This window comes from Alosa sapidissima, chromosome 3 (assembly GCF_018492685.1).
Source record: "Alosa sapidissima isolate fAloSap1 chromosome 3, fAloSap1.pri, whole genome shotgun sequence".
Classification (NCBI taxonomy): domain Eukaryota; kingdom Metazoa; phylum Chordata; class Actinopteri; order Clupeiformes; family Clupeidae; genus Alosa; species Alosa sapidissima.
In genome coordinates, this window is record NC_055959.1 from 22,989,649 (window position 1) to 23,001,526 (window position 11,878).

Genomic DNA, 11,878 nt, shown 5'->3' on the forward strand with positions numbered 1-11,878 from the left:
GGGAATTTAAGGATAATGGCATATCCCATTTAAGGCCATATGTGTTAGAAACAAGGTAGTCTTAACCCTGGGCTGACACAGCATCTGTTTTTGGGCCTGTCCAATTAAGAGACAATGAACTTGACATTTGAGACATATCCAAAACGACAGCTGTTTGGAGGAAAGATGTTACTTTTTATATAATCTACCACAGGCTTGTTTCTCAAAATGACCTCTCTACATTCCATTTTCTGTCCTCCCTCTTTCTCTCTAGTAACCTTATTATGTGTATCTCGCCCTACATCTGAGCTAGTCTGGCTCTGAGCCGAGTCTCTCTCTCTATCTCTCTCTCTACTGCAACGGGATTCTGAGGAAAAGATAGGGGAGGGCTGTACGAGAGCGAGAGAAACAAAACGTGACTAGGCACCCAAAGCGTCCTGTTATGCAACTACTGACCTACTAACATACATTTGGAGACGGAGCGAGAGAGAGGGAGGAAATAGGAGCAACTCAACAACATAACACGAGGAACCACTGCAAAATAATCTAAACGCTACCCGACGACACACTCGGACACCCAGGACTTTTGCGTAGAGTGCAGACCCCTTTGCATTTCTGCTCTAATTCTTCACGACACAGATAAAGGAATTCATACCGAACGCGCTGCAGCGAATATAGTGGAATTTTGTTCATCAAAGAGGTAGGCTTTATTTACGACATTCAGCCTTTCTTTGTAATGTAAGCGTGCCTGTCCGTTCTTTTAAGAGTGTTGTAGCGTGTAACTGAAATAGACAAGCACAACATATTGACTGACACAAAATTGGCAGGTCATACTATGCTAGGTTCATTCGTGGTGCTGTAATATGGTTTCGGTGCAAATTACCACTTCCTGATGTGAGACCTCCTTTGTATAGCCTATTTTTGTATTGTGCTACCTGTGTTTACTTGCCTTGTTTTGAGTGAGGTGATGCATTGCATCGAGCGGTCTACACGTTCTCTTGTCATGTCAAGGCGAGGCATTTCACCCACGATTCCGAAGTGGGTTTATAGGTGACGCGCTAATGTTATTATCCCTGGCTACAATGTAGCCCATATAATTCCTCCCTAAAAGTGCAAATGTTTGCTTAGTAGGAAGAACAGTCCCATATGCTAAATCACAAAAATGGTTGTTTCGAAATGTCAGCCAAATGGCAGTTCAGTAGGCTATGTAATTGTATAACAAATAGTTCGATACTTAAACTTTATTCTATGTGTGTGTTTATATTGTTATTATATATTTTATATTTCGTCGCGGCCTGCTTAGGTTATGTCGTTAACAGCTTACACAGAGGATACCCTACATTTCTCCAGCAGGTTACGGAGTCCACGCGGGCGCAGGACTGCGAACACACTTTTCGCTGTCACGTGTAGCAGTCCCCGTAAAGGTTACCGCGGGTGTTTATGTTAGCGGAGTAGCTGATTAACCCTTTCCTGGACACGACTAAAGTAGGCACAAAGCATAGTCGGTTGCTGTATTGGTTAGGCTTCCTGAAGCTCAGGTAGAACGTTTGGCAAAGTGCGTTTAAACATTTGAACATAAATAAATTCCCTTGTCAAAGATCAAAGACTGTAATTTTACGTCAGACATAACTGCAAATAGGCTATTGCAAAGATCCCTTGTAGGCTACTACGGTAACCTAACAGATGCATCCAAGAAGATGGAGCAGTCTGGTGGCTTAACCTGTTCAGTCCCATCGTAGGCTACAATTAATGCATTAATGCGGGGAGAAGGATAACACCACTAATTAACCTTAAACGCGTGCCTTAGTTTTCGACAGGTTTGACCAATGTGTCGTTGGGCACGAAGATGAGAAAGGCACTCTTCCATCAAACAAAATCTTAATGCCTCAACATTTTTTGTCGTTTTTACACTAGAGATTGATTGCATTGATGATCTCAAACATGTTGCATGCAGGCCAGATACAAATATGCAGACCATGATGTTTGTATTATGTTTTGATTTTCTAAATTCAGTTAAGCTAACCAACAAATTGATCAGATAAAATAACATTATGCAATATTATCTCATTAAAGCAGAAGTCATTTCACGATTAACAACCCCCCCCCCCCCCCCCCCACCTAATGTTCATTAAGGGCCTTTGTTGTTGCATAATATATAAATGAAATTATTAAAAAGGGCCGGGAGAAAGGTGATGCAATCAGCGGAAACCCATAGCCTGTAACGCGCCTGGTAGAGCGGGAATGCCAAGAGGTTGGCGTTTACCCCAGGTTCGCTGTGCCAGTGCTGAATGTAGGTCACTCAGTCACTGAGGGAGGGGGATACGGTGCGGAGGAATCCATCATGTAACCCCGCCAGCGTAAATCCTCTACCATCAGCCATAACACAAAAAATACAGACAGGGTTGTCGGCCGGAGATAAATATTTCATTTATTACATTTGGTTAGGCTATTTAGTGCATTTTATGTATGGCCGCGCTTAGTCGAATGCTATTGCGTCACACGGAGTAACCCATGTGCTGTGCTGTAGTCTTTGTTCTTGTATTTTCATATCCATTGTCTGGGCATTTTACTGGCAAAGAGGAGGTAGCATGTTATCAATTTGCATGTTACAATCTGCTAACCTCAGACTTTACTTAACAACACTGGCACCGTCAACAATGATTTTGTGGTAGTAAATATAAAAAAACATCTGAAAATCTGGAATGGCTTCTGTCTGGTTCTCTATTTTCTCAGGTTTTTCTTGGCACAGGAGTGTTAAAAGATTGGAGGGGGCGGTAGAGCTTTGTTGTTTGGATGTGGGTGAGGGAGGGAGAGGCCAATTACAGCTTTTAGTAGGCCAAGGGAGCGCATGTGACTGGGAAAACACATGGCCAGGGTCACTTTTTTTCCCCCTCGCTCCCTTCTTTTCCCTGTACGAGAGAGTGATATGAGTGTGTTCATAGAATAAGGAGTTTGCCCCCAGTGCTCTGACCTACAGTCCTGAGATTCCTTGTCTTCTTTCTTGGAAAAAAGATTAGGCTGTGAATTCTCAGCGGGAGGACCAGTGACCCTCGCCACCCACCCCACCTCTCCACGCGCTGTACATTGCCCTGTTCCTACTGGAGATGGGAGCCCCACCATCTAGGGCAGAGACAACTGCCCCACTTTCTCTCCCCTCTGGATCCGCAGAGGTATCACGTGCAGCAAGGCATCGGGGCTTAGCTGGAGTTTCCAGGACTCACCCAAGTCTGACTCCTGTTGCCTCAGAGTGTGTTGGTGGTGCATCTCAGATTCTTTCCCCTTTGACAAACCACAGCTTTTGGGTAACCCAAGCCTACTGACATTTACACAGGCACACTTGTCTCTCAGACAAACATACACACTTAGAGAGAACCAAATGTGGCAACACTTAGGCTATGCTTCATACATACGTACATAACTATACAGGTAAACGAGTACAGGAATGAGTAAGAAAACTAAAAAAAAAAAAGTTTGAAAAACATATGAGCTAGGGGAAAACGTTTATGATGTATGCCGTGTGTTCAGTCTAAAAACATATAATAACAACCAATTGGAACATTGCAGTGGCCTGGCTGCACAAGTCAGCACTAGGGTAACTGGATATGCACCAGATGCTGGAATGTAGGGGGGTATGAGTCCCATTGTACTGATAACTTTGGCTCGCCTAGTCTTTCCTATCTGTTGCTCCTTTGTGCATAGCACAATTCACACTCCTCTCTTCCTCTTTGTCTGTCTCGTCTTGCACCGTCTCTTTTTTCTGTGCGTGGCAAGAGATGAGTTGGCATGGCCATTGACGTCAGCTTGTACTTCCCTCTGGTTTCTGTGGTTAATCCCCCTCTGGTTCCAGAGCTTTTTTTGCACACGGACCTGTCATTGAGGCCCTGTGTGTCATGGTTCGGTGATTTTTACGTTGGTAGTGCTTGGTGTCTGTGTGAGCTGTGTGTCACATTGGAACACTAATTTCCTGTGTTAAGCCCCAGCCTATAAAGGACCCTCTCCCCTTCCTAATTAGTTCAGTTTTGGTTTATTTTATTTTGCTCGCTTTTAGTCATCCTATTTGTCGAGCACTTCTTTTGTCCTCTTTCTTTTCCTCATCTCTTACTTACTATATTTAGAGTAGCCTCCCATGATCAACCCCCCCCATCCTCGTTCATGTGCGCAGCTTACTCGTCGCTACCCTGACCTATATTCTGTCGAGTGCGAGCAGCACGTGGACTGTTTGCCGTACGGTTCCTCGGTTTCTGGGTCAGTGGGGCATTGTGAGAGATCTTTGTCTCTCCAATGCATGTAGCCCCTTAAACGCTTGCGTTATATAAACACACAATTTTCATTTTTCACAGTACCAGAGCCTCATGGGCCAGAGACGTATATTTGCCTTTCAGGCATCAGGTCCAATTTCACCTCAATTCAAGATATAAACTGGATGCAGTTTGAGCTTGCCCTTTTTTGTCCTTTTTTGAAAACGAGGTTTCCTCATTCACAAAAAGCTGAAGTGAAACCTGCGACAGTGGCGTCAGTCAATCTTGTTTGTTGTGTAAGGCTGGCCCAGACGGCCGGGGCCGGGACACAGATGGAACGTAAGCCAGGATGTGTACAGGACAGGAGAGGAAAGCCAGCCAGGTCATGAGATTACACGCACGTCAGTGGCAGCAAATACACCACCGAACCCTCATACAGGGTTACCTGTGGAGCAGCTGTGGCCTACTGGTTAGCGCTTCGGACTTGTAACCGGAGGGTTGCCGGTTCGAACCCCGACCAGTAGGCACGGCTGAAGTGCCCTTGAGCAAGGCAACTTACCCCTCACTGCTCCCTGAGCGCCGCTGTTGTTGCAGGCAACTCACTGCGCCGGGATTAGTGTGTGCTTCACCTCACTGTGTGTTCACTGTGTGTGTGTTTCACGGATAGGGATTAATTCAGAGACCAAATTTTCCTCACGGGATCAAAAGAGTATATATACATATACTTTACTTATACTTATTATACGGCTCTTCACAATGCAAGTAGAATGCTCCATTGACTTGAATGGGATTTCCGAAAGTTCTAGCGGTCATTATTTCTTGGGAAAGCACCTCTGAAAACAAGAATGACCGCTGTGTTGCGAACTATTTGTTTCTCAGCAAAAGCCACGACGAAACGGTAACAAATAAGTGTAAAGAGACATATCATGGAGTTTATTTTTTCGTTTTGGCAAGTAGCCGTATAATAAGCGGGATAATGTATAGAACGCCGGTCATCATGGGAAAATAAGTCCCGGCAGGGCGAACATTATCCCTTACATACTTTACTTATACATAAAAATGCAGACCCATGTGGCAACCTCTGTGTCACTAGCTCAAGGTCAAGTGCAGCAGAACTCACCGAGACAGGTGCAGGTTTTATGGAACTGCTAGGCTCTTGTCAACACTAAGGGCAGCTGAGGGGTTGTGCTGGATGTGCTGGCCAGGTAGTTGGGAAACATGGTCTGCAAAAGCAGGAAATAGACGAGCATGACACACAGGCAGCAGCGTGACAGACATCCGAGACAGACCGAGTTGATCAGAAGTGCGTGTCTGTGGGGTGTCCATTAAAAAGAGTGCTGGAATGCTGTGAGGATTTGCTCTTAGTTTTATGATCATTAGACTTAATACTTTATAGTTAATAGTTTAAAAGGAGCATTAAACAAAAACAGGGATATTTGGGGAGTTTGGTATTAACTAGCACATCTGTCACAGAACATGGATAAGCCATCTGTGACTACATGGAGGGAATTCACTGGAACAACCACTGGCTGGTTTTGAACACCAGACATCCTGCCATAAGAACCCCACTCCAAATACACACACATACACACATAAATCAAAGCCACGTGTTTTCATGAACTAGGCTAGATACTGCTTACTCTGCTTGGTCTGCAACTGCAGACGCACCTGTTTTGCCTATTACCAAATGGGTGGGCTGTCTATTCCATTATCACCGGCCATTACAGATTCCCCCCTACAGTATTGCAGCCCACCGAAAACTATGCAGCCCCCACTCCCCTCAAATTCATGTCTTCAATTAAATGTCTCGCAAAACCTTGTGCCAGCAATGGCCTCAGGGTGGGGTGTGTTACCCTGCCCTGCCCCCACCTTTCAAAAGCACTTGACCTATATAGCCAGAGCTCCCAGCCCCCACCCTCTCATGCCAGACTCCCTTGTGACCTTCCTCGGCTGTTAGGTTGACCTCTATTTGTCTGCGTCCGTCAGTCATCATCAGGAATTCCTGTCCTTTTAACCCTCACGCCGTTTTTGCATACCTCCTTTTCCCTCTTCAACGGAGTGTTACAGCTTAGTAATAAGGAAAAGAAAGAGCTGTCAATTACTCCATCATTTGTGGCTGTTATTTCCTCCTCTTAGCTAACTGCTTTGAAGGTAGTTGTCAGCCTGCCATCTTTATGTAGAGGAAGTAAAAAACCAGACAAGCGAGCACTGGGGAGATGATGTGAGATATGATCGGATGTCTTCATCTTAGGCAGTTATGGCTGCTCCACTCTGAGTCATAGCCACAGATGGTTTTAAAAGCAGACTGGAGGGCCTACAACCACTCCCCTCAGTCACGGTGATGTAATACTGGCTAATGATTCACAATATGAAAACAAATGAACTGCACTATGCTCACATTTGCCAGATGCACATTTCTGAAGAAGGCTCACTGCACTGTTTGTTTAATACAGAATATCTACCGACAAGGGTAATACACATGAAATGGATGTTTGACTTCTGGTCGCGTCAAAACCAGACGACAGATGCTTTCCCTCCAAAAAGTAAACCCAATCCTATCCCATTGTGGGCCATTACAGCATAGAGCCCAACCTCAGTGTCTGGCCTGGGAGCCAGAGGTGAAAGGTCATAGACTTAGGAAATCAATAGGGAGGGCAGAAGGTCAGACGGTGCCTTCCATGACTGAGACACCATTCAGCAGTTGCCAAGGGCAACTGTCCCATGAAAGGAAGGCAGGCAAAGCCATGCATAAAGAACGGATATTAATACCCAGCAAACCCCCCCCCCCCCAAATCTCTTGATCAGTCAGCCAGCCTGCCAGCAAACAAAGCGAGTCTTCTTTTAAACGAGGCTAAAAATAAAGGTGTGTCTTTTATAAGTCTGCAGTGTTGAGCTCTGTGTGCTGGACTGCAGGGAAATTAACCGACGTGCATTTTCTTCTTTGTTTCCAGGATCTTTTCATCTTCCTAGCAGCTGGAGGTAGAGTGAGGGAGAGGCTGTTCCCCTCCCTGAGAGACTCCCAGGCAGAGGTAGACCGAGTGACCTACATCCGGCAGCACGCTTGGGGCACTTGGACACATCTCCGTCTGGCTCCCAACGGCTCCTTTACTGAAAGCAAACAAACAAACAAAGAAGGAATTTTGATCCTCGAGGCTGACGTTGAACATTGAGCATAGCCCCTAGGAAAAAGGTGCCAACTAATCCACTTGGAGGAGTTTCTTAAGCTTGTAAATGTGGGGTGTTGACTCCGATTTCTACCTCTTTTTGATTTTCCTTGGCTATTTGGACACGTGAAAAGTTATTTGAAGGGCAACTCCCATTTAACCAATGAGTTTCCTTCTTTCTGAAGCTCAAACACCTCCCAGGTTTTTCAGAGATCCAGAAACCTAGATTGTATTTGCTCAAGCAACACAGAAGAAGACACTGTACCTTCACATCTGCGCTGTCACAACCACCACCCCCTTCATCTTGACCCTTCCCTCTTCCTCGATTTCTTCCCATCGAGTTGGAATGGAAAGCCTGAATTCCCCCATGATGGCCTCTCCAGCCGACATGAAGAACCTGGACCACCTGGAGACCTACTCCAGCTACAGTGAGTCCCTGCCATCTCCATCCCCGCAGCAGGACGGTGGGTCGCGCCAGGGCCGCAGCGGCAAGTCCAAGCCCAACATGTCCTGCCGGCGCAAGCGGGAGTTCATCTCCGAGGAGAAGAAGGACGCCTCCTACTGGGAGAAGCGCCGCAAGAACAACGAGGCGGCCAAGCGCTCACGTGAGAAGCGCCGGCTCAACGACATGGTGCTGGAGAACCGCGTCATCGCGCTCAACGAGGAGAATGTGCGCCTCAAGACGGAGCTGCTGCAGCTCAAGCTCCGCTTTGGACTCATCACCACTGCCTCGTATGTGGAGAAGAGCCAGCAGATAGGCGCCAATGGCGCTGGAGCAAACGGCAGCTCTTCGTCCTCTTCTTCCTCTGCCCATTACTACACCAGCGGTTACTCCAGTGGCTCTCAGGTGATGATGAACTCAGACTCTTCGGAGACCGAGCAGCAGGAGGGGCACATGCAGCACATCAAGTACTCCCCACGGGGGTCCCTCTCGGACATGTCTGATGGTTCGTCCAGGGACAGCCCAGAGCCCATGGCCTATAACATCAAGCAGGAGGGAGCAGGGATGGACATGGACTTGGGTGGTGTACCCACCACCCCCACCACCAATGCACAGCTGATGTTCAGCCTCCAGCGCAGCTTGAGCGCTAGCCGCCACCTTGAGATGGAGGCCTCCTACCAACACCACCAGCAGCAGCAGCAGCAGCAGCAGCAGCGTCACCCCAACCACCAGCAGCAGGAATCGGTCATTAGCTCCCCGAACCCCAGAGCCACACCTCAGCGGAGTGTCATCCTCTTCCGCTCCAGTAGCACCTCCTACACGGTGGAGAGCCAGAAGGCTTCAGACACCAACCAGCAGAAGCCGCAGTCGCTTGCCGCGGTCCCTCAGCTCTCCCAGGCCTTTCAGGGAGGCTTGGAGATCCTGGCCGAAGTGACCAAGCAAATGGAGAGGAGGACATTAGACTCCCCTCCTTACGAGTATGCCAGTGGGTATGGAGCCCAGCTGCATGAGAGGCTTGAGGCCACGAGGCAGGGCGGCTCTGCCCCAGAGCTACTCCCCAAGCAGGAGGAGAGGGCTGAGCCCCACATGTACCACCAGGGCTACCCGGGTGCCCGTGACGAGGAGCCTCCCGTCCTGACCTATGAGGGCGGCTCCCAGGGCGACGCCTACTACACAAGCCAATCGACCTCGGCCAAGGACACGTCGTCGAGTGACGGCGACCTACGCAGCTCCGACAAGGACGCGTCCACCGACGACGAGTCCCCGCATTCCTCCTGCTCTGAGGCGGGCAGCTACCAGCAGCACCTGTCCTCGGCGACGTCCCCGGTGCCCTTCACCCCAGGCACCTCCCCTCCCAGCCAGGACGTCAAGGGCACCGCGCTGCCCCACAAACTGAGGCTCAAGCACCGGGCCATGAGCAGCGGCGGCTCCTCGGGTCAGGAGTCCCCCACCACGCCACCCATCCTGTCCAGCCCTCTGCCCCAGCACCCGTACCTGGCGCTGCCCCACAACGGCCAGCCAGAGCTCAGCAAGGAGCCAGAGGCGGAAGACCTGGACTATTGCAAGCCGGCCTCCTCCTCTTCCTCCATAGCGGGGGCGAGGGCAGAGTTCAGCAAGAAGGAGTCCGGCAGCCGGACCAGCCGGAACAAGAGGCATGACTGAGAGTGAGAGGGAGCTCTTTAGGGCAGCATGGACCCCCCCCCCCCCCCCCCGTGTGAGACTTATGGGGGAACTCTTGCTGCCCTCTGGCACTTAATGTTATCCCTCCTCTCTCCCCCAAACCCACCCCTTACCCCTCCACACACTCTTCCAAGTCTATCTCCTAAGGACAAGAGATGTTGACTCTCGAACATGATATCCCAAGCTGGACTCAGCCTGTGGGTGCACTGTATGATAGATTGTACAGACTTTGGGAACTCCTTATTACCCATTTTCAAACAATACAAGCACTTTTGTATATGGACAAGAGAATGGAACCCTTCATGTCACATGGTTTGATTTGTACCATTACTGTCTCAACCACAAAGTTAATTCAACATTATGCAAGAGAGGCTTGCTTGGCTGTAAATAGCACACATAGGATTGCCCCTGTATCATGGATTGAATGCCCTGATACACATACACACTCAGAAATATGCAGGCAACAGCTATTTACCATCAGTACCAAACGTAACATTCTGGGAGGAGCTCCCATTGACCAAAGATGCAATGCTTTAAGTTCCATCCTCCGTCTCCTTCCCTACCTCTTCAAGGTCCTTGTATTTCTTTATACATCATCAACCCCTGACACTTTGTATATTTCTGTGCTATAAGTATGAAATTAATATTGAATAACTTTATATTTTGAAGAAACAAACAAAAAAAAACGTTACGTAAAAAGAAAGAATTGTAAATTAATGTGAGGAAGGACTGAGTGGGTTTGAGGAATATCCAATGGCATAATCAGATCAGTTGTACAGTATCATGGTGTTTCTATACCACTTCAGAAAAAACATTTTATTTTTTTATTTTTTCTTCTTTGAAGATTTAATTTGTCTATAAATTAGTTTTATATGAACACATGTTTCCATTTTATTTTCAAAAGAATGTTTGGCCTTTAAAAGCTATGAACAAAAATAGCTCTAAAATCCATCAGTCCCTTCTCATTTGTTTACACAATGCAGTCAAATGTTTTGACCTCTGTTATGTATTTATTTTCCTTTCGTTCATATGCAAGCCACAAACAGGTGTTTTAAATGTATGGTACACCTTAGCCTAGTCTTTCAGTCCGAGTCAGTCTGAGACATTAAATCATTGAGATGCATATTATTTATTTTTTATTAAGAGTAAGCGTGACCTGCGTGTTTCTTAGCTCTGCTGTATCAGTTTTATATCACACCACTCTTCATTTGATTGTCATAAAATGGCCACACGGCCGGCCCTCAGCCAGTGTCTGTGAGGCGTTTCATCAGCTTCACTCCAGATTGGTCTTTAGTGAGGTGCAGGTCTGCATCTTAATGTACCACGTTAATCATGATAAACGATTGAAGTGCCCTGCTTTTCAACTAGAAGCCTGTAATCGACTGTGATCTTTAGTCTGTCATTTGTAAACGTGCTGACGCACAGTCACACACTCACAGGGTGTCACACACCTTCTATGGCCTTTTCCCCCGTGTAACAAGATGTCATTATTTGCTTTGTTGCGCACTTGTGTATAAATGTAAAATGCCCCCCCCCCAGGACAACACTGTAATGATTTTATAAGGATTTTTTGCTTTCTTTCTATTGTTATATATATATTATTTTTAAAAAAAGCTCTGGGTGTTGTCTTGTCTTCATTCCTATGGCTCTCCTCTTCTCCACCTCTTTGTTTTTTTCCTCTGTGTCCCTTTTGCTATCGTGTTATCTATCCCCCCCAAATACGCCTCACTCAGCCCAGCCCAACCCTGCCCAGCCCAGCCCCCACTCCCTCTCCCTCAATCCCTCCTCCCCTGCACCTTCACTAGCCCCGCCTTTACCTCTCAGTGTGTGTTACGATCAGTGATGTTGGTGTTTTTTTCACTGATGGTTTTGACAAAAAATTATTAAAAATGATTAAAAAAAAAAAAAAAAAAAAGAGAATACTGATGGGAGTTGTGTGTCATGAATAACTGCACATGCTTCTGTTTTTGATGTTGATGTGTTTGTGAGGGGGAAAAAAACAACACTAATGTTCATGTTGGAAAGATTTCAGATGGGCAAAAATGAGATGAAATAAAAATGTCACATTTCTCAACATCAACCACCTGTGATAGCGTGTTCTTTCATTCAGCCTCTCAACAAACATGTTCTACTTTATTTTGTGTGAGCCTGCTTGCCTCATAGCAGTTTGGAAATTTCCTGAAGTGCAGATAACAGCAGTCAGTTATCAAATCTGGAACACTGACAGAGATGTCAGTCTCTAACACCAACAGCAGAACTTGATGATTAATTGGAAACATGTATTTGACATATTTGTGGTGTTGGTTTGGTAAAGTTCCATTAATATATTTGCTACAAGTTTCCTATGCACATTAATAACCAGTATCCACCCACAC

The 11,878-nt window shown here is 46.8% G+C and overlaps 1 protein-coding gene across 1 annotated transcript; it reads left to right on the forward strand.

Moving 5' to 3' along the window:
* Positions 1 to 354: 354 nt before the first annotated feature.
* On the forward strand, positions 355 to 11,583 carry nfil3-2 (nuclear factor, interleukin 3 regulated, member 2). The gene is made up of 2 exons (XM_042084810.1): positions 355 to 679; positions 7,169 to 11,583. The coding sequence occupies exon 2, from the start codon at positions 7,728 to 7,730 to the stop codon at positions 9,483 to 9,485; it is 1,758 nt and encodes a 585-aa protein (XP_041940744.1). The 5' UTR covers positions 355 to 679; positions 7,169 to 7,727; the 3' UTR covers positions 9,486 to 11,583.
* Positions 11,584 to 11,878: the final 295 nt, after the last annotated feature.